Genomic DNA, 22224 nt, shown 5'->3' with positions numbered 1-22224 from the left:
AGTGCTTTAGGACGGGGAGAGACTCTCGTTCTGACAATAACTTTACAATATGCGCTTTAAAGTCAGTCGCCAAAACACCAGGAAAGTCTCCAATAACTCCTGTAAAAGTTGCTAGATTTGTCGCTTTTCACAAAAAAAGTCGCCAGATTTAGCGAGAAAGTGGCTACACGCTGCCTCTCATGACGTAGCACGTAGCTCACGTTATGTACGTAACAAGGTGCGCTTGCTTTAACTCTCTGTGCAAAGCGGTGCAGAGTCGAGGAGGAGGGAGAAAACCCCGCCCACAGCTAAAAACAACTGCGCAACAACAGGATACTCGAATATGACGAATATAGGCATTTTCTATATCGCACAGGGGACTAGCCACGATATATCGAGTATATTCGATATATCGCCCAGCCCTACTTTGAAGTCTATTATTTTAATGGGAAACTCCTAAAAGTGGCATCAATTGTATTCATTCATATTCTAACCGCTTAGTCCAATTAAGGGTTGTGGGGAAGCTGGAGCCTATCCCAGCAGTCTTTGGGCGAAAGGCAGGGTACACCCTAGACAGCTCGCCAGTCCATCGCAGGACCACACAGAGACAAACACCCATGGGCAATTTAGAGTAACCAATCAGCCTAATTGTATTCAAAATGCTTTAAATAACATTTAAATGCTGACTTAACACATTTTTAGACCTCTTTACATTTAGGGGTTTATCAACTTTTTAAATGCAGCCTCAGATTGTTTGCCATTTCAAACACTGAAATATATATTGAATATATATTATGTCATTATTTCTTCTTTTTTGACAAACTGAGTTTTAGTACTATTTAGTAGGGGTGGGAAAATCAAATGGAAAAATTAAAAATCAGGATTTTTTTGCTTCTCAAATAGATTTTTTTCGTTAAAGTGATTTTGTTTTCAAATAAAATTAATCTACAATATACATTTTAGTCATTTTTATTGTTTTTATTGATCTTTTTACATGTCTTCTTGGGCTATATAGCAGCAGAATGATGATCTGGCTGCTGTGTTGTTTTTTCTTCATTGAAATAATAATAAAAAAAAAAATTGAGCAAAAAAAAAAAAAAGTTTTAAACATTTTTTCTGTTATTAATCTACAAAAATAGCAAAATCGAAGAATCGTGAGAATCACAACTTAAATCTAATCGGCACCGAAATAATCAAAATCAAATCGGGACAAAAATATATCGTCACAGCCCTGCTGTTCAGTATTGCAAACAATGAAATACTTACTTTCATACACAAAACACGGCTTTCGGATTAAATTGCCAAATAAAACCACTAAAGTGGAGAAAAAAAACCATACCCAAAATATGATCCTTTATTGAGATGCTTCTGGCTGTAGCTCAGTAGGATGAGCAGTCGCCTCCAACCAGGATGCTGGTGGATTCCAGGCTTCACCTGACTAAACGTCTAAGTGTCCTTGGGCAAGACGCTGCACCTTGCATTGCCCCCCGATGTGCCTACTGGGGTATGAATGTGTGAATGACTGTGACATGTAGTGCACAGCGCTATGAGTGGTCAGCGTGACTAAAAAAAGCGCCATACATTCCATTCACCAAAAAGAAAAGAAATGATGCAGATGAAGCTAAAGAGAGCAGGCGTGACACGATTGCTCAGTTAAACTGCAACAACAACCCGAAGCGCTACATGTCAGACTCTGCAGCTCCCAGCTAGCATGTTAAATGTTAAATTTGATGGCAGTACAGCTAGAAGACTGAACAAGTACAACTTGTTGCCGGCAAAAACCTCTTTCCTCTAAAAAAAAAAAAAAGAAAAAAAAAAAAAGAACACAACTCTGGCAACATTAACCTGCTTTAATATGTTTGATTCTTTGGTAAAAGTACAAAATATTGTGATCTTCACTGCTTATAGCTGCTGTTCAGTTGAACACTGTTGACATGTTTTGGCTTTCTAAGGGGAAGAACTGTGTAGTCGGACTGGAGGCTACTTACCTTTTTATAAGTATGACTGTTGACCGCTGCTTGTCGTTTCTTATAAATGTCACTACCTGCACTGAAGTGGAGGCTGTGTGTATTTCTCATGTGAGAGGAAATGAAATATTTATTGCAGCCAGACTGAAATCCTGTTGGGCAGAGTTCGCCCTGATAACACGCAGCAAAACGTAGCATAAAATGTAGTTTTATTAAGGCAGTGGCTGCTCTTCACTAATACCCGTCGTTGAATCAGGTTAAAATAAACGAGTAAGTATACTCTGCTTTGCAGTAAAGCAGCATGCTGCTAAAATCTGCCACATGTATGTGGAGTTAACCTGTCGCTGCAGCTGCAGGAGCCACCACCTATTTTTCTTTGAAATGGATCCATTTTGCATCCTCGTCTCTTCGCTGGGAGGGTCTCATTTTTTTAATTTTGATTTAGATTTAGTTTTTCAAGACTGGTTCCCATGAAATATTCATGACGCTCAACACAAATTGTCCTCATACATAAAACACGTTTCATGTCTCAGTTAGTCTAGCAGCAGAGCAATCACGTTTTGTGTACTGATTAACAGGAGATTCCGTTACAAAAGCCTATTTTAGGGTTTCTGGCCGCCGCTTGCAAGCCGAAGTAGTAACTATTGTTTCCCTTTCTGTGAGTATTCGTCGTGGAGAAAATGCTCATACTGAGACTGTTCTTGTTTGTCCATGCTGTGGAAGGCTTTGTTTTACGTTTTTTTTTTGGCTTGCTAACCAGAAACAATTTGTTTTTTTCTGGGTGAAGTCGGCTGTTTTTCTGGGCGTGGTTCGTAGCCGGCCTTTTTAACTGTTGCAGAACCGACTCACCGCTGAGGCGTGGAACAGGAAGAGTTCAGGTATTAGAAAGTCGAGGAAGTTGAGATATAAACTGACTCGGGGGGGGGGGGGGGGGGGGGGGGGGGGGGAATAGAAAAGGAAAGCGACGTTAAAAATAGACGTCTGTTTTCTCTGACAGAGAAGAACATCTAAGAAGGAAAACGACAAAGAGAAGAAGGCAGGCGAACTCAGATGAACTCTTCATTAATGACAGTTTACTCTGCTGCCTAATTTAAGAGCGAGAGACGACTTTGGCTCGTTCTGAACGTTGTGATGCCTTCATTGTGCATCAGGAGGCGCGCAGCAGCACATGTTTATTTGTTTATTTTGCACAATATGAAAACCGTAGATCTAAGAAAAAGGAAAAAGACAACAAGAAAACCGATTGTGTGGGTGAGATAAAAACACCTTTTAGGGTTATAAGATATCTCACCTTCACATTAAAAAAAAAAAAAAAAAAAATATATATATATATATATATATATATATATATATATCTAATACAAAAACATTACACAAGTAAAAGAAAAGCAGAAAATAGAATCAGACATGCAATAATAGTAAAACATACAATGAACTATAAGGATAAAAAATACCGTAATGAATTAGCTTCCTTGTAAATGTGTGCACATGAAAAAAAAAAGTTTGCGTGTGTGTGTGTGAGTAGTGTTTGTGTAAATCAAAAGTAAATCCACATGTCATGCTGTGTGCATTCTCACCACACTGCACCGACAGCTGCTGTCCAGCTATGTTAATACCTGATCAAACATCGGAAGCGGTTTGCTGCTCACAGACTTTTTGTGCACATTCAGCAAAAGTAGTGCTGATCTGCCCCTTTTGTGTGTGAATGCATATGGTTGACTGGAGAAAAAAGAAAAAGGAAGGGCTTGTTTGACTTTTAAACCCCAGGTGTGTGTGGAGACGCGGCACTCAGTGGTGTGCATGGACTTGCATCTCTGCATATTTTCTCATATTCTTCTTTTGTTCTGTCTTTCAGGGCTCAGCAGCCAGAGGGAAAGGTACACATTAACATTCTGCAACCTGGTATCTGGACATAAAAAAAAACAACAAAAAAAGCCATCAGACTGTCACTGGTTTTGAGTGGAATCCAATATTCCTTTGTTGACAAGAAGATGTGCCCCTCCTTACAATCTAAGCACCGCCTGTGTTTGTGATTGAGTTTTAAGCAGCCTCCTTTTCGCCGATCCGGCAGCCTTGTCTTATTAATATTTAATCCCCTTTTAATGGTGACTGGTGTTTCTTTCTAATTTATGATCAGGCCTTGAAGCCGTTACATATTTTTATCCCATTTGCATAAGTGCTGCAGCTGGGCTCTCCGTAAAAGCTGTTGATGCAATAGTTCGCAGCTGCCTTGTCAATTATTCACACATCTTAATATCTTATTGTGCCTCCAAAAAAAAAAAAAAAAAACCCCAAAAAAACCCCACCCAGTTGAGAGCAAAAGCTGTTTTTACGCCATTAACTCGGTGAACTCAGGATGGCAGAGTCGCACATTTATGCCACGGGCATGGCCGCGAGGCTTAGGAGCCAGTGGGATCGGGATGGGGGTCTAGGACAGAACCACAACGCAGTGAAGTTTCTGGGTCAGGACTACGAGTCCCTGAGAGCCCAGTGCCTCCAGAGTGGGAGACTGTTTGAGGATAATCTGTTCCCCTGTGCTGCGTCATCTCTGGGATTCAACGAGCTCGGTCCCAGATCCTCCAAGACCCAAGGAGTCCGCTGGATGAGGCCAACGGTAAGAAATGCAGGGAAACCTGGGGAGATCTTTGCAATAATGTTCAAACGAGATGGCGACAAAGTTCGTAGCATTTGCCCTGACCTTGTTTCAAATTTCAGCAATAAAATCTGTGTGGTCAGTTCTTCCCTAATTCGACTCCTCAGGCAAGAATTAGAACAGGAAGTATTAAAACTAGTGTAAATTTGTAGCTACACATGCTTTTCTATGCATACTATCTTTTTAGGCTGATGCTTCTGATGCACATCCACGTAATTAGTAAGTTATTAATTTAGTTCAAAGTTTAAATATATTTGAAATAAGAAAAAAAAAACTTTTATCACCAGAAGATTGTAATATAACAAAAAATGTTATATGTTGCTCCACCTCCTTTATATAGTAAGTTCCTATTAACGCCAGGAACCATGGTGGACCGCTCAATAACCAAGCGGCACTGATATTTCACACAAGTTCATCTTGGAAAAGGCGACTGGAGCTTAACAAAATATAGCTAGTTTAATGTGCAATACAATTCTGTAAAACATCAAGAAAATATCAGCAGCAGACAAAAACTTGACATAAAATATTGTCAGCAAAAATGACTTTTGGATTTCCTAAAACTTATAAGGATGAGTTTAATGACTAAGGTTAATCCAGCTGCAGACGATGCCTCTGGAGACGGAGGAGAAGATTGGACACCTAACATTGCTGTCTCAGTTGCAATCTTGCTAGTTCTCATCGCACTGCTGGAATCATCCAGGCTGCCATGTCCGTGTCAGTCTTTGCTTCTTGCCTATTCAGTGAAAGTAGCCAATGACTAAACCAAAAATATCACATTGACATACACCCTGCGTTATTTAGTGATTTTATAAACACACACAACTTGTAATCTGTTGGTTTCCTGATATAGGCTATTATGAACTGGCTTTCATTATGTTTTTTTCTCTGTCTGTAAAGCATCTTGAGATGGCATTGCTGTGATTTGACGCTATATAAATAAAGTTAAATTTAATTGAATTGAATTAAATATCTCGGTCAATTTTTTCAGTTCTGAAAAACCAACAAAGGACCTTTATTCTAAGTATAATTTAGTACAAAAGTAAAATGAATTATAAATAAAAATTATAAGAATAAAACTTTAAATAAAAAGGCTAGTAAAGGGTAAACAGGGCTGCGTTTGGGTTGGATGAACCTATTGCAGGTACCAATGAATGCATGTTTAACTGCCATATATGTTTACTGCTTTAAACTGGTTTAAATTCAGCACAAACTTAAAATACTTACAAAAAATCCTTGATTCTTAAATAAATAAAGTTATTGCATAATTTTTGTCGACCTGCATCAGAGAAATTAGGGCATCCTTAAACATCTTAAGCAGCTAAATGTTATAATGGGAGAATTTTTAAAGAACATCACTGGAAATAAAAAGCAGGTGTGGAGATTGTCAAAAACCTGCAAAGGAAGAGCAGATTCCTGCTGTTTGAATGATTGAGCGGATAATGGCAGTTCTGTGGTGCATTTTTTATTTTTTTTTATTTTTAGTTTTCTTTTATTATCTTTGAGCTACACTTCCTCACTGTCTTGACTTTCATCTGTTGCCAGGCAACTACACTTTTCAGACACCCCAGAGTGGTAAATTTAATCTTAATGGTAAGGTAACGCCAGCTCACAGTTCTCTTTCCACTGGTTCGGCAGTCAGAAGGAGGAATTCATACTTTAAGTGATACCAATATTAGCTTTGGAAATATTGTTCCCACCAAAAGTGAGCTAATTAGGATCGGTGATCCAATACTATAGAAACAGCATGATAATTCCTTTTTTCTGCCCGACCACTCGACACGCAATCTAGTGTAATAACTGTTGGTAGATGGAGAAGCAGCTGCACTCGATTTAATGTTGTGCCAACATGTAGCATTAGCATTAAGTTAGCAGTTTAGCGTTATTACCAAGCGGCAACCTCTGGTGGTAAAAAGTGAAGCCCATGCGGAAGTGCATGAAACGGCAGTTCCCCCTTCATCCGCTAAGGGCTGCTAAACAGCAAATCCCCATAGACTCCCATGTTAAAAAGGCCAACTTCACAGTAGAAATAAATATGTTTACAGCCTGGTGAAAAAAAATCCTTTTTTGGTTTAATAGGTCAGGTTTACCTTCATGACAACTGTGTGGGGAGTGAATTTTTGTCTAACTCGCCTGTTTAAAAGTAATTTAATCTCAAAGTTTGGCATATTCCTTTTGATTGACAGTTACCAATCTCCCGGTTCAAGTCAGAAGAACGTAGAACAACCGCGGTTTTTAGCTGGTTAACGTCGTGAGTTAGCTTTAGCCCGCTTACCTCCGTTAGCTGGTTAGCTCCTGTTAGCTTGGTTAGCTCTTAGCTACAGAAAGCTCGGAGTTTGCTCGATGTCAATCATCCACCATGACGCTCACAGCCCCCCTCTCAGCTCCACCTCTTTGCCCATATTTGTATTTTTCGGGGGAGACGACGTGCATGCCTCTGAAACCTTCAGAAACCTACGGGTGACGTCATGGCGGCTACGTCCATCTCTGGTTATTACTTATTAGAAAATCCCACGAGCACAACAGTGACGCGTCCAATGTGCAGTGCTGAACTTTCCAAAGGTGCCACGAATGCTTCCAAATTTAACCCTAGCAGCTTTGTAAAGCATTTGGATTGCCGTCAGGAAAAGCACAACACACAGCAACAACAAAAAAGGCAAAATCTGTAGAAAAACATGCGAAATTGTCTAGAAAATCACCACAATAACAAAGTTTTAAGAATCTACTCTCCTGGATGACCAGCCTCTCGCCGTTGTGTAAAATGTTCACTATTGGTCCAGTTCCAAGATTTTTTGTAATATAAAATTCATTGATTTAAGTCACCAACTCTGTAATTGAAAAAGATCGGAATCAATACTTGTTTTCATTAGTTTATTCATGTTTTATAGTTTAATCAATGCTAATCCAGTGATTAAAAGTAACATGTAGGATCAGTTTATATTGAATATGAATAATTTAGATTACATAGACCTCTTAATAAAATAACATCAATATCAGATCAATACTTGGCATCCGCCAATACCTACTCCTCAGGTAATGGAATCAGTATTGGACAGAAATGAAATGGTATCTGAACATCACTGTCTCATTGCTGAGAACAAAGTGGCACTTTGTTTTTCACCGCAGCCCTGAAGACGCTCGCTCTGGCGTATTCTGACAATCCTGCAATATCAGGGCGAGTCGTCATGACCTTCGTAGCTCCCAGGGTTGTGAGATTGTCTGCGTGACTGCAGCCTCTTAGCACTCCTTGTAGCTTCCATTTGGGCATGTTGTGAAGCACCGAGTGCACATTTGCGTGAATATGCGTCTGACCTTTGTGTTGCTGCCGGCTCTAATGCTTCTTGAGGTTTAGACTCTCCCAAAAAGTTCAAACCTTCGTAAGATATTACAGGATATGTAATATTTACGCTGCATCAGAGTGTTTGTAGAAGTCACATGTCCCTCATAAAATCTGTGCTGTGTGTGAGACCTTGGGTCTTTGCGTGATGTTTTGTGTCTCAGTGAATTCAACCATGTGTCTTATGGTTTTGTGTGTGTGTTTTTAGTGGGGCATGTGGGGGAGGGGGGTGTGTGGAATATTTCTTTTTATAGCCTTATGAGGGGTTTGTCACGCAGTATATGCTGATTTTAAATAATGGTTCCCACTAAAGCATGAAGTAGTGAGATATGTAAACCAAACTATACTGGGGATCTGTTTTTCCTGATATTTTATTTTTATGGGTGCTTAAATAATGGTCATATTTAAGTACATGCACACTTGGGGTGTAACAGTCCATTGAGTCAACATTGAAAACATTGTGTAGACAATGTTGCACTGATCATCTGTAAGAATGTGGTTTTATGAAGCAAAATGAGCTGTTATGATGTGATGAAGAGATATGTAGCCTAAATTTAAAGGTGCATGATGTGCCTATGATACGGTCAGACTGCGTGGCATTAATTATTACTGTTGTCAGGTTGCAAATATATTTCAGACTCAAAATAAGAGTATAGTTTACACTCTATCCTGCTTTCAATGTGCACAAAGAGTTGTACTGGCTTCCGGTCGCAGCACGCATCAAATTTAAAGCTTTGCCTCTGGCTTACAAAACAATAACTCCAACGGCTCCCGTCTACCTTCCCTCCCTAATCCAGGCCTACTCTCCCTCTCAACAGCGACGTTCCACCAGTAAAAGACGCCTTGTGTTACCACCAATACGTGGGACTAAATCACTAGCCAGACTCTTTTCCTCTGTTGTGCCACGATGGTGGAATGATCTCCCAAACTCTGTCTGCTCTGCAGAGTCCCTGTCTACTTTTAAGAGCAAGCTGAAGACTGGGCTCTTCAAGGAGCACTTCAACACTTAGTATAGCTATATTTGTTGGAAAGTTGGAGAACTTAGCCCAGTTCTTTGCAACAAACATAGTTAATTCTTTGTATTCTAGCATAGGTGATATTATATGGTGGGAAGGGAGTAAACATTTAAAAAAAAAAAAAAAAGGGGGGGGGGGGGGTTAGTTTCTAAACTGGCTTTTTCTCCTATCACCGTTTTGTTGAACACTTCTGGTTCCCAAGGTACTAAAAATCAGATGCGTGATTAGCATCAACTTGTGCACAGAAACCTAAACATGTAGAGGCATGTTGAGATCAGCTATGTGTCCAGCTTCTGCCTCTAGCGATCAAGTCATTGGGTCAAAGTGTGGACAAGACGTGGAGTATCATGACAAATACTGGTGGCAGAATAGGATGCAATCTCACAGCAATGTGTGGCCAAGCTGATAAGTAGCATGAGGAAGAAGTGCCAGGCTGTTGTGGCTATGAGTTGGTCTTCCAAGACTGCTGTTATTCAAATGATTTGCAAAATTGCAAACACGTCTTGTTTCTTAAGACTTTAACCATGTAATCCAATAAATGGCACCAAATGAGTAAATAGAATAAGTTGTTTGTCTTGGCAGAGAATTTTTAGCAAGTTTTTACATGGTACAATCAGCATACTCAACTCTACAGCTCATTACACAAATGCATTTTTCCCACAATTGTGAGGTAAACAAAATTGTGTAAGACAGAAGAAATAATTCACCAAACACAGTTTCCTACATTTTGTCCCAAGTTTTATATGTAATATTTTGATCGGTGGCTCCTGAAGCAAAAAAAAAAAAAAAAAAAATCAAGATAATGTTTCTTGGCAGAATTTATGATACTATGTAACTTGAATTTGTCAGTCATCCATTGAATAGACATAATGCATATTGTCATAGATACACCTGATGTACACACAGTTTTTATCATTCAGATGTTTCAGAAATATTTTACCTATTAGAAACCAGTGACTCAATTTAGCCCAGTTTATACTGGCTTTCTTTCCAGTATCGAGTGTTTAAATAGTATTTCAATTTGATGTAGCCAATAGCCGAAGCTTGATGGTATATTTTTACAATCAGCAGATTGATGTCTTCTCCACTCCTTTTAATTACAAAACTGCCAGAGATGCTGAGAAGAGAAACTTTTGTATATTTATATTTAGAAAAGCTGTACAAATGGGTGTTTTTATCATGACTACAACACTATGTAAATGCAGACCACCAAGACATTGGTGTGCCATTATAGATTAATATATTCTTAAATGATATGGATATATAATGGGATCATATATGTTTCATTGTGTATGATTTAGGAAGATCTATTGTAATAAATTCACAATGATGGCCTGAAACATGTTTCAGAAAGTGCAGAAGGGGGGGGGGGGAGGCCTTTTACAGTCAGGCTTTCTTCCAACAGACAGTGGAGATTCTCCTCCAGGAAGTGTTTGTTTTGTCAAAACACTTCTTTAAACCTTTTTAGATATACATTTTTGCACAAAGGGGAGAGAGAGAGGTATATTACTCTTTTATTCTGCAAGATGATAATGCATTTTCAATTTGAAATGTAAATGAAGCCACGTGTTGTCTCCTCACCAGGTTGCACTGTAGTAAAAATAGCTGCATGAGGCAGAAGGGGAATGTGACATGTTAGGAAAAAGAAAAGTACATCTAAGGGCAAGACAAGTGCTAATGTGTCCGTTTGTTCATGTTCGTGTGTTCTTGACAGGAGTTCTGCAAGCGGCCCGAGTTCATCGTAGATGGAGCTACTCGCACGGACATCTGCCAGGGAGCTCTGGGTGAGTCCCACTGGGCAACTTCCCAACTGTTCCAGTGTAGCTGTGTGACTCTGCTTGGAGAGGGGAGGAAGGGAAAAACACTTCAGTCACAGTCTGGCTAGAAGTATAGGAAAAAAACTGCGGACGGTAACAATGGCTCATGATTAGCACGTGAAGTCTAAGTCTTGAGATAGCCTAAGAGCTTCTCAAAAAGCTGAAACACTGCAGCCAAGATAAGAAAAAATAGAAATATTACTGTCTATTTTAATGAAACGATAAACCGTAATCGCACCACTGTGTGTTTATAGCAAGCGGCAACCTCCAGCGGTTAAAAGTGAAGCCTATGTGGAAGTGCATAAAACTGCAGTTCCCCCTTCATCTGCTAGGGGCTGCAAAACAGAGCAAATCCCCATAGACTCCCATGTTAAAAAGGCCAACTTCACAGCAGAAATAAACAGCCTGGTTCAAAAAAATTTCGGTTTATAGGTCAGGTTTACCTTCATGATAACTGTGGGGGTAGTGATTTTTTTCTAACTTGCCCGTTTAAAAGTAATTTAATCTCAAAGTCTGGCATATTTAGGGGCGTGTCCTTTTGATTGACAGGTCCCCAATCTCCCGCTTCAAGTCAGAAGAATGTAGAACAACTGTGGTTTTTAGCCGGTTAACAACGTGAGTTAGCTTTAGCCTGCTTACCTCCGTCAGCTCCTGCTATCTCCGGGTTAGCTCTTAGCTACAGAAAGCTCGGAGTTTGCTCGATGTCAATCATCCACCATGACGCTCACAGCCCCCCTCTCAGCTCCACCTCTTCGCCCATATTTGTATTTTCCGGGTGAGACAACACGCATGCCTCTGCAAAATGGCGATAGTAGGAACCGCCCACTGAGCTTCAATTTAGCTCTTCAGAAACCTATGGGTGACGTCCCGGAGGCTCCGTCCATCTCTTTATATACAGTTTATAGTTTATAGTCATCAGTAAGGTTGCTGTTCAGAAATAATTTAACCTTATTGAATGAGTTTTCCGATTTGTATTTTGAATGAGGTTTATATGCAGAAGAAATGTTAAACTTCTGAGATTCAGAAATATATAATTATCAGTTAGCTGCCTCTTTAAACAAAGCTTAAGGAAATGATTGTGAAATTGTTGAACTCAAAGGTTAGGCAGGAGAATCTCCTCCAACAATATCAACATGTAGCTGAGGCTAATGCGTACTTAGCTTAGCTTAGCTTAGCATAAAGACTGAAGCGGGGGAAAATCTACCAGACTCTAAAGTTCACGTAATGTGGTGTTTGTTACTTTTTCTGGTTGGGGTGGAGAAGACAGGAAAGAGAGACCAACATGCACTTCAACTTTGATACAGGAAGACTTGCAGTGACAGGAGAAATGCATTAATGATGCCAATACTGTCAATTGTTTATAGATGGAAGATGAGAAGCAGAGAAAGGGAAAAGGAAGTGCTCAGTGCATCATGCATAAGCCTATGGCAGCAGGGGGACGCAGCCACGTCAACATATAGCTTTTGTTGGTTTTGTCCCATGCCTAAAAAATGAGTATGTTAGCTGATTAATTTGAGCTAATTTATCAGTCGTATGACCTGGTCATGTCTGAGTTAATAGTAAATTCCTAAATCTGCATAATAATAATAATAATAATAATAATAATTCTTTTTTTTTATTTTCTTCTTCAGTAATAATAAAGTAACAATAATTATACTACAATTAAAGTAATAATAGATAGACTAATAATAAACTGATAATTATAATGATAATGGTAACAATAATGATAATATAAATAAATAAATAATAAAAAGGCTCAGTCAATGTCCTGAACCAAACCAGTTTGAAATTATTTGATGGGATCTAAATAGAGCTGTGGTTGATTTCAAAGAGACTGAATCATGGACTTGTCTTACTTTAAAAGTAGGACTGTACATACCTGCAGGATTAAAGACCAGTTCAAGACATGATTATGTCCATATTATCTTGAAATAGAAAACTTCCACATGAAAGACAGCAAGTTGCGTCTATCTGCCGTTACTGTAGGATTTACACACGAGCACCACAAACAGTTTAAAGCCTCAGATGAACAAAGCTTCATACATAATTTAGGCCTTTCACTTTTCCACTCCACATGTGTAAACAATGCCACTTTCCATCTTTTTTAGTGGATCAGTCAACGTCTCGTTGGCAACTTTCACTGGCAGCCCTTAATGCGAAACACTAACCACAAAAATGGCTTGTCATTATGTTAGAATTTAACACCCACCACTTTATTTATTGTCTCTTCCATTGCAGTGGGTTTGGTTAGGAGAACCACTTGCTTTAATGAGTTTTTTTTTTTTTTAAAGTAAATTATGAGACAAGTGTTTGGAAAGTAATCCGACACTTTTTCTTCAGTCATAATGAAGAACAATCGCATTGTTTCTTCTTCTTCTACATTAGTTTGTCACACTAGTTAGAAAAAGAAACTAAGCAAAAAGACCTTTGACATCAATATTAAAAAAAAATCCTGATATGAAGACAATAAAATAAGACAAAAAAAAGCAGGTCAAACACTGAGTCTGCATGTGATGAGAGTCATAAAGAAACTGCTGGTCGGGTCGCTTCCCTCCTTTGTTCCATTAAAGAAACATTAAGCAAAATGATGGTACGGGAGTAAGCCAGAGTTAATTACAAACAACGCTGAGTCATGCTGGATCTGAGTTTCAGCCTATAGTTTGAATCCAAACACTCTCCCATTTCCAACGAGACGAAGCTCATGTAAATATAGTTTGAGGACTGTTGTCACTGTTTTAACAGGTAAATTCCAGTTTCCCAAGTTTCTTCCTGTTTAGTTCCCTGTTGTATCCATAGCAACCACACTTAGCTTATATGCCTTTACGATATTATTTAGATTAATAAGGAAATTAAGGGGAAAAAACTCTTTTATGATGTGAAGAGATGATTTTCATCTTGTTTTGGTGCCCGCTGTCATGCCGTCATACATGAATGTATCATGTTAGGGAGGGAAACTTGGACCGTTCAGCTCTGTTGCAGGGGATTAAATGAGTCTGAACTTTCAGGGGACTGCTGGCTTCTCGCAGCTATCGCCTCGCTGACCTTAAACGACAACCTCCTCCACAGAGTGGTTCCTCATGGACAGAGCTTCCAGCAGGGATATGCTGGCATCTTCCACTTCCAGGTAACAACCTTGCTTCCTCCCACAACCTTTACAGTTTTCCCACATTGCCTTTTGCTTCAAACTCCTTAAGACTGGTTCAACAAATTTCTCATCTGTCAGTTGAAATGGAGCAGAAAGAAAACCCCAGTTTGACCATTTGTTAGATATAAAAGACTGAAATTGCTTGTTTACATGACGACTCGGGGTGTTGCACGTGAGCCTTGCAGCACAGCTCCGCTGCCGGACACCTCGTCTGTCAGTAGTTCCAGTCGTTGATGGCTTCTTATTTCTTTAAGAAAACTAAACCAGTGGGCAAACAGAAGTGTCTGCAGACCAGCAGAACAGGATCATGTCCAGGCACCTTTCTCTGGAGGCAGACGAGAACATTTCAAAGCATTTAAAAGGGAACCCCAACTAATGAGACTTACAAGCCTTAATAAGCTCTAATTGCCCTCATTCTGACATACGCTGTTAAAATCCCACCGATTATTGCAATGTTTGAAAAAGGTTTCAGTGGATTTGCGTTTTGTGAACATGTTGATTCAATGCAACAGAGGGCTGGCTTATTTGTAGCAAATCAGGTAGAGCAAGTCGTCTGAGCTTTCCTATGCATTTCCATTAGTATCAGCTTGTCTCCACTTAACTCGCCTTAACTCGTCTCAGCTTGGTCCCATTTCTTTTCCGTTACAATTTAGTACCAGGTCTAAAAGGGGCGGGGTTTGTGTGAAATCGCTGTGACGTCAGTGTTGTGCACGGTAAGCTCTATAACAACACAGGACCTAGAGGCAATCTGCTACTTGGTCTGCGGCTCGCTGGTCGCTGACCATTAATTGTGTCCATTTGTTGGAACCACTTCCAGTCTCGTCTGTTTGATCCACTCCAACCATCGTGGTCCTTGATCTGCCAATAGTCCCTTCTGAGCTTTTTCAGCTTCTCTCGACACTGCTGAAAACTCCTTTGCTACCTGTAGCCATTGAGTTGGAAAGCTCCTGATAGATTTTTCATTTAGTGTTGCTCCATCTAGTTCCCTCTGTGTCCTTTCCTCAGCTACCAAGCAAAGAAATGTTTCCACCTCAGCGTTTGACCGCGTAACAGACTTTTATTGCGCCATTGCTTGTCACATAATGTAAACAACTTGCGAGTTGGAGTCGCTCTTCCAGTGATGTCTGATTGGCCGCGCCCCTGACCAATAGCGGCACGCAGTCTGGTGATGTCACACACAACCCAACTCAGCTCGTGTAGAACCTGGGCTGAGGAGTTACCAAAAAAGTACCGGTAAACGGGAACAAAAGCCGAGGGGAAAACCTCCAAACCGAGACAAGCTGATACTAATGGAAAACAGCGGGAGTGAAGACAGCTTCATTAAAACCTGCATCCATGCTCTCACTACATCTTCACTCAGGCTTTATCAGCTACTGCTGAAAGGTTTTACGTGTTGAAATCATCCCTGTTTAAATCCGTTCAGTTCAAGTTTATTCCAGACTCATGGTTCATTTAAAAATGGACACAGACAAGACACACAATGAACTAAACAGACATTGTATGCGTGGTTTCTCTCTGCATACTCTCTTCCTCCCACCAGTCAAAGACATGCATGTTATGGTTACTCTAAATTACCCACGATGTGAGCGTGAGTGGTTGTTTGTCTCTGTGTGGCCCTGCGATGGACTGGCAAGCTGTCCAGACTTCGGGGATGGGCTCCAGCTCTTCCGCGGGTTCGGATAGTGAATGAACGGTAAGCTGTGTACAAAGGAGTACAATATGTCTTGAACAGAGTCAGTTTATGCTGCGTATACAACAGACTACATTGCTATTATCATATCCCACTCTTTTTGACGATTACCAATTAATAAGCAAATATAATGTATGTATATGAGCGAGATGCAACAGGAGCCGTAAAAGGTGTTAAGCAGTGGTGTTGACGTTTTAATGCAGCTCTCTGTGGTATGTAGTTTGCATAGGTTCCAGTTGATCCGGTCTGCTCCCAGTCTTTCCATCACTTATGTTGTACTCTAGTCAAAATGGAATTTATCTTCCTCTTGCTGCAGAATCCAGAGCAGCAACGGCGGACTTCCCACTGTCGCCAGTGTGCTTGCTCAGGATGGGAGATTGAGTTGGATCCTCCAAGTCAATCTGTTGGTTTCCTTATATAGGGAATTATGAATTGGCTTTCATTATGTTTTTTTTTTTCCTGTCTGTAAAGCGTCTTGAGATGGCATTGCTGTGATGTGACGCTATATAAATAAAGTTAAATTTGATTGAATACTTTTCATACAATGTTGTAAAAGCAAGGATATCTTAAGTCTTTTATATATCTGATCTATACGACCAGTGTCTGTTAGCTTAAAACCTTACAGTCGCATTAGCCAGGGCTTCTTTTACATTGCCCAAAAGCCCAGAAGCCCAAAAGCTGCTTTTCAAGTATTGATGGATCAGTGTTCTTAGTTAATCAGGACTTTTAATGGATGGGTTACTATGAATGAGAGGTGATGAGTAAACCTCATATAAGGATAATCATATGTAGCCCACCATCACCTGGGCCTTTTTATATTAGTGACCAGTGACAGGTTATTTCTTGCTATAAGATGCATTACAGCCTGATTAGAGCTGGCTCGAATAACTTATGAGCAAAAGCCTTCCAATCTAATGAAATGAAGCATTTGGCTCAGATTCCCAGTGGTATGCGTGGAGGAAACCACACATAAGTGCTGGGAAAGATTAATGCTCCCAAATGTTGAGCTTAAAGTTTACATTTCAGCAAGATAATCAGAAGCATATTTGCAACAAAAACCGGAATAAACATTAAATTTCTCCAAATGTTTGTAAGCTCTGCAACAAGCTAAACTCATTCCAGGCTTTAATCACTTCTTTTTCAACCGGGGTGAGCTTGACATTTCCAAAGCATGTAGGCTCGTTTCCAAGAGCATATCAGGCTGGCAGGTTGTTTTAACCTGGTGCAAACTGAAACATTTGGATACTTCTGTGATTAGGATGCAGTGAAGGTTGGAAAAACATTTTTCTGACTGATCAGTAGTCGTACGCAGCGGCTATCTAAGGATAAGAAATGGAAACGGACTCCTCCCATGCTGTTTTTACATACCAAACCACTGCGAGCGATTCCAAGAATACTCACCTGACGAGTCCACACCCAGCATGCAATCATTACCTGGAAATCTGAGTCTTTAAACCTCGCATTATAGCAATAATGGGAATTCTTTTTCAGAAACAAACAGGATCGTTTAACCCACTATACCAGTATACGTACTGAACCCCAGTGAGTCACTCTGAGCTAACTTGCCTCACAATCCTCAACCAGCTACCATTTGATCAGCATTCAGTCTTTTAAACTGATGTTGCTGCAATGATGGGAATTATTATTTCTTTTGGAAACAAACAGGATCTTTTTACCCGTGATATGCTCATATATGGGCATACGTGTGCCTAGATCAGTATCTCCTCTCCTGCCTGAAGGACCGCTCCTGCTGCTTTGTAATGTGAATCTACAGTGTTTTCTGTCATGTTCCACTCCTGCAGTCTGTGTCAGGCAGCTGGGCCTTATCAGCTGAACTTTGCTTTGGGTTTAAACCAAATACTACCTCAGTGCACACAGGAAACCACAGGCAAATGTATGACTAGCAGTTATTCAGAGGGGCGGTGGCCCAGGTGTCTGCCTGATCTTAAACCTTTTTATTCTGAAACCAGTGAGCAGGTGAACAACATACAAGCTAATTCCTGCACTATGTTATATAGTAGCAGTGGCTTACACGATAAAGCTTTCCATTTTTGCATGTGTGTTGTCTTACTGAGGTTTGTTTACTTTAGCGCATGGCTTTTTATGGAAGATTTTATGACCCATACTGGTAGCCATGGCTTCTTGTACACAAATTTGACAGGGTGCACACATTTCCAGGAAAAAAAACCCAGTTGGCCACCAGATTTGAATAAACTTGCTTTAATAAATGTATATATTTCTATATTAGAAATATCTATATAAATATATTTATTTGTAAATCCTTGAGTGTTGCGTTATTTCATCATTAAGACATTTGATCCAGACTTATGGAAAATGTAATTAAACTATATTTGTGAATGAACTGACTTGGCATTTGTTTGTTAGTAGTCATGTTAGTTTCACTGGGTTCAATATATAATCATGTCCATCACAATGTAAAGAAACTGCATTTTATGGCTTGATTCACAATTAGCTAGCATTACGCTTAGCATTTTTGTACGTGCAAAGCAAAAGCTCGACGTCAAAGTGGTGATATTTTTGCATATCGTCAGCACATTTGTCCTTTGTACACATTCATAACTTGTAACAAAAGGAAATCTAGACTAGTTTAAACTTGCACATGTTAAGCAAAGCTGACTGGTAATACTTAATGGAGCTAAGTATTTCTGTTACAGTTTGGCTACAGCCTGATAAAAACGTTGTACACCTACCTGCATTATGCCTTCCTCATATAACACTTCATAGCAGGTCCTCGTGAGCTACCGTCCTGCACATTTTAGTGTTTCCCTGCTGCAAGAAACCTCACCTAAACCAATGGCTCATTAACAGGGAGATGCAGAAGATCACAAGTTGTTGGAGAACATTTTCATTTGAGTCAAGTTTGTTGAACCAGGGAAACACTAAAACCTGCAGGACGATAGCTCACGAGGACCAGAGTTGGAGACCCCTGCCATATAGTAAATACCAGGGGTGCCCAAGTCCGGTTCTTGAGATCTACCATCCTGCTGTTTTTATGTGCAACCCTTCTCCAACACGCCTGAATCAAATAAGTGGCTCGTTAGAAGGCCTGTGCAGAGCTGAATGAAATGCAGAAGAGGATTTCAGCTATTTGACTCAGCTGTGTTGGACAGGGGTTGCATCTAAAGGTTGCAGGATGGTAGATCTCAAGGACTGGACTTTGGCACCCCTGGTATATAGTCTGTTAATTTGTTTTCTTCTTTGTTTCACTCTGAGTTGATGTTTACCTTATTTTGATGCCACTAAATACCCAGTGAAGGTGCTTTTTATCACATCTTATTAATATTTAAGTTACCAGACTGTGGGGGGGGAAAAAAAAACAAAAAACCGGAAACTGTGACCATAACACAATAATCAAGGTGAAATGTACATTTTAAAATGTTGTGAGTGGTTCTGTAAAGCAACACAAAACTGGCATCTGACCAAACTAAAGATGGCGTGCAGTCTGTATTTACATGCATGATCATCACCAGGATGGTTATTTAGACATGGCAGGATGTGTCTTCTGCCGTGACCGACGTCTGCACTGATGCTAGCAGCGGCTCTGGTGATGAGGTGTCTGGCTCTTTTCAGAGCTTCAACTCCTACGGTTCAGCTCGCTAGATCCCACTGCTACGGCCCCCATATCATTCCTGAATGCCTCCTCCTTCAGTATCATTCACAGCTTCTGTTCCAGCCTCATTTAGCGACTATAAATTGTGCGACATGAAAGGTTTTCTTCTGTTTTCATAGAAGCTTAATTTTTTCTTTACCTCTCCATAAGAATATAGTTGCTATTGTTTAACATTAATCACAGCAAAGAAATTCAAAAGCACATGTTGTGTTTTTTGCTCATTTTCACACTTGCACTTAAATTTAACCCGTCCATGTTTGTGTTTACCTGGTCTGTTCCTCTACACTCGCTGTCTTCAGAGCGTCTCCCCCCTTTTTTCAGATAATGGTATAACCCTAGTCTGGCCTCCCAAGTGACTGGCCACATGGCCTTAAAATGAACTCCCACCCCTGCCTGGATTTAGCTAAGAGCAGCTAAAGATTCGGCTCTACCAGATTGAGGCAGGCTCTTCTTGTTCACTTAGAGGCGACTCGTCCGTAAACAACAAATCGCTATGCTACCTTTCACTCATCAACTCATCACCCTGTTTTGCTAACACACAGCAACACATTGTAATACTGGTGACGCTTCCCTTTTTTTTTCTTCTTTTTTTTAAATCAACAAGGTTCATCCTAATAGTTTTGAATGAAACAGTCAATAAAATGCAAGTTGCTACATCTGCTGAAACAGTCATCAAACTGGCAACACAAAGCGACGCATATGTCAGGGCATTATAGGAGGGGGAAGGGGCACGAGATGTGTGAAACTACTTGACCACACAAGAGGAAGTCAGTTACTCTCACACATCAGTCACACACTACATGCATACAAACGCAAACGTACACACACGGAGCCAGAATCTATCGTAGATCTCTGATGTCAGGCGGGATGCTCAGCCATGAAAGCTGCACGTTCTTTCCACACATTTATACGCAATTAAGCGAAATCCATGGGTTAATACTGAAGACTTCCATTAAAGCACTACTGGTCAAGTTTTCTGGAGCGTTTTTAAGGGATATGGACTAATGTCCTTTCTGCTCCAGGCTGCTGCACGGAATCATCCGATATAGATGGATCAATAAATGCCATCACACACACACACACTGCTCCCCATGTTGCACAAGTCTTCTGGGGTTGGTGACTCACTGTAGAGATGTGTGTTCAGCTGTCCATTGTTGCTTTGCTAAAATGAGCAGAAATAATGCCTTAGTTTGCTCTAAATACATGCAAGTGTTAAATGCACAGGAATGAAAGCTAAATGACTTGTAAATACGTTTCGCTCTTGTCCTAGTTTCATCGTCATCTGATTCCAGCTTCATCCTCTTTTGATGGTGTTTGCGCCAATCTATAAGCTCTCTGCTCTTAGTGCTGTTCAGTCTTCCTTGGATTCTCCTTTTGTGTGTGTTTTATATCCTTTAAGCCTTGGGATAAATTACCCAGACCTGAATGAGTCATCCCAAAACATTGTTATGAGTGTTGACTGCGGGGATCATAATCCGGTTAAGGAGGAGGAGAGTCTCTGTGAACAAGTATGGCAGATAAAAAGGAGGAAGAATGCAGTATAAACTCAGCCGTGTCAGAAACAATGAAACTGGGGTAGAGTACTTTATGATGTTCTTAGCAATTTTGTGCAGGGAAGTCTGACGCTTTGTGGAAATGTGCGGAGGATTTGTCAAGTTTGAAGGAAACTGCAAGTCACGACACGGATGTGGTAAGAGTTAACTTCTCTGTGAGGGTGGGTGTTGCGTTGGCGTGTGCATTTTTTGTAAAAGGCAAGCCTGAAATGATGGCGATTGGTGAGTGGGCTCCACCCAGAAAGGGTTTGTTTAGCTCTGCAGGGCATGCAGAAGAATTCCTGCAGTGTATTTAAACAGAAAAGTCTCGCCCTTTTTTAAAGTCACGTAAACACACACCAGCGTGGGTTAAACACCCTCTGATGCAACAAGAAACTTGCACTCACACAGACTTCAGAATTTCTTTCATATGACTTTTACTCCCAGTGGAAGCTTCTTTATCGCGTTGCATTTCTGCCTCAGCATCATCTGTTTGTGTTTTCTGCTTTTGTACAGCAAGTACTCTGGTTGATGGGTGATTCTTCCTGCAGCATGTGCTTGCAGTCACATCACGTCTTCACAGCAGAATTTACACCTTGGCAACAACGCTGGGCGCTCTGGAAAAGCAGTGGTGAAGCACATTACATGTTGAGCTAAATCTGCACTGTTAGGGTTTCTAACTGATCAGCAGACATGACTTTATTTCAGTTACGATAAGTTGCTCAGTTCCTGTTTCTTTTTAAAGTTAGGGAAGATGGAGTCTGTCCCCACAAGACAAACTCTTGCTGAGGGGGTCTTGGTTTACATGTCATCGCCCAACCACTTCCTTTCGACAACAGCTTTTGACTGTGTTGGTCTCTACTGCCCCCTGCTGGACGCTTGGTCCCACTTTAAGAAAAGCAAATCATGTTGAGAGAAAGGTTTATTTATGTGTTTAGTCAGGATTTATGTGAACGATTAGGTTAAATCAGTCTCACTGGGATAACAAATACATGTTTTTCCTGTTTTGTCTTTTAAGCCAATAAAAATAATCTTCCATCAGTCAAACGCTAAATTAAACAAAATCCCCTACACATGTATCAGTAAGTAAATCCTTTTTATGTATTTTTTTCATTGCATTTATTTTTCTCATTTATTTTATAAACGATCCCAATACCTTCACATTTTCTTATGATCTAAATTAAATCCTGATTAAAGCACAGAAAAGCATTGCCCACAAAAAAGGAAGGGATTTGCAACGTATGGGTGAAATCTGCAGAAATTCTCTTTACATGTGTGAGATGTCGTCTCGGGATGATGACAAAATGTGACCAGTATGTGGAGCACTCTTTAAATTTTAATTTTAAGTTTTTTAAAAAAAAATTTGTAAGTGATTGTAATTGTGACGTTGCTGTAATTCATACTTTTTGCTGCCTCTTGATGAGGACTCCCTTGAAAAAGAGGTTTTTAATGTCAATGGG

The 22224-nt window shown here is 40.1% G+C and overlaps 1 protein-coding gene across 1 annotated transcript in view; it reads left to right on the top strand.

The window, feature by feature from the left end:
* The window catches only part of capn1 (calpain 1), a 42475-nt gene that overhangs the window by 2196 nt on the left and 18055 nt on the right, over positions 1-22224 (top strand). Inside the window, exons 2-4 of the mRNA XM_079257952.1 lie at positions 3802-4560; positions 10664-10733; positions 13772-13890. Of these exons, the coding sequence (XP_079114078.1) occupies positions 4303-4560; positions 10664-10733; positions 13772-13890 (447 nt within the window). The 5' untranslated portion in view covers positions 3802-4302. The remainder of the gene's footprint in view (positions 1-3801; positions 4561-10663; positions 10734-13771; positions 13891-22224) is intronic.

The sequence above is a fragment of the Telmatherina bonti genome, assembly GCF_933228915.1.
Source record: "Telmatherina bonti genome assembly, chromosome: 18".
In the NCBI taxonomy this organism is placed as follows: domain Eukaryota; kingdom Metazoa; phylum Chordata; class Actinopteri; order Atheriniformes; family Telmatherinidae; genus Telmatherina; species Telmatherina bonti.
This window is presented reverse-complemented; position numbering and strand designations above follow the sequence as displayed.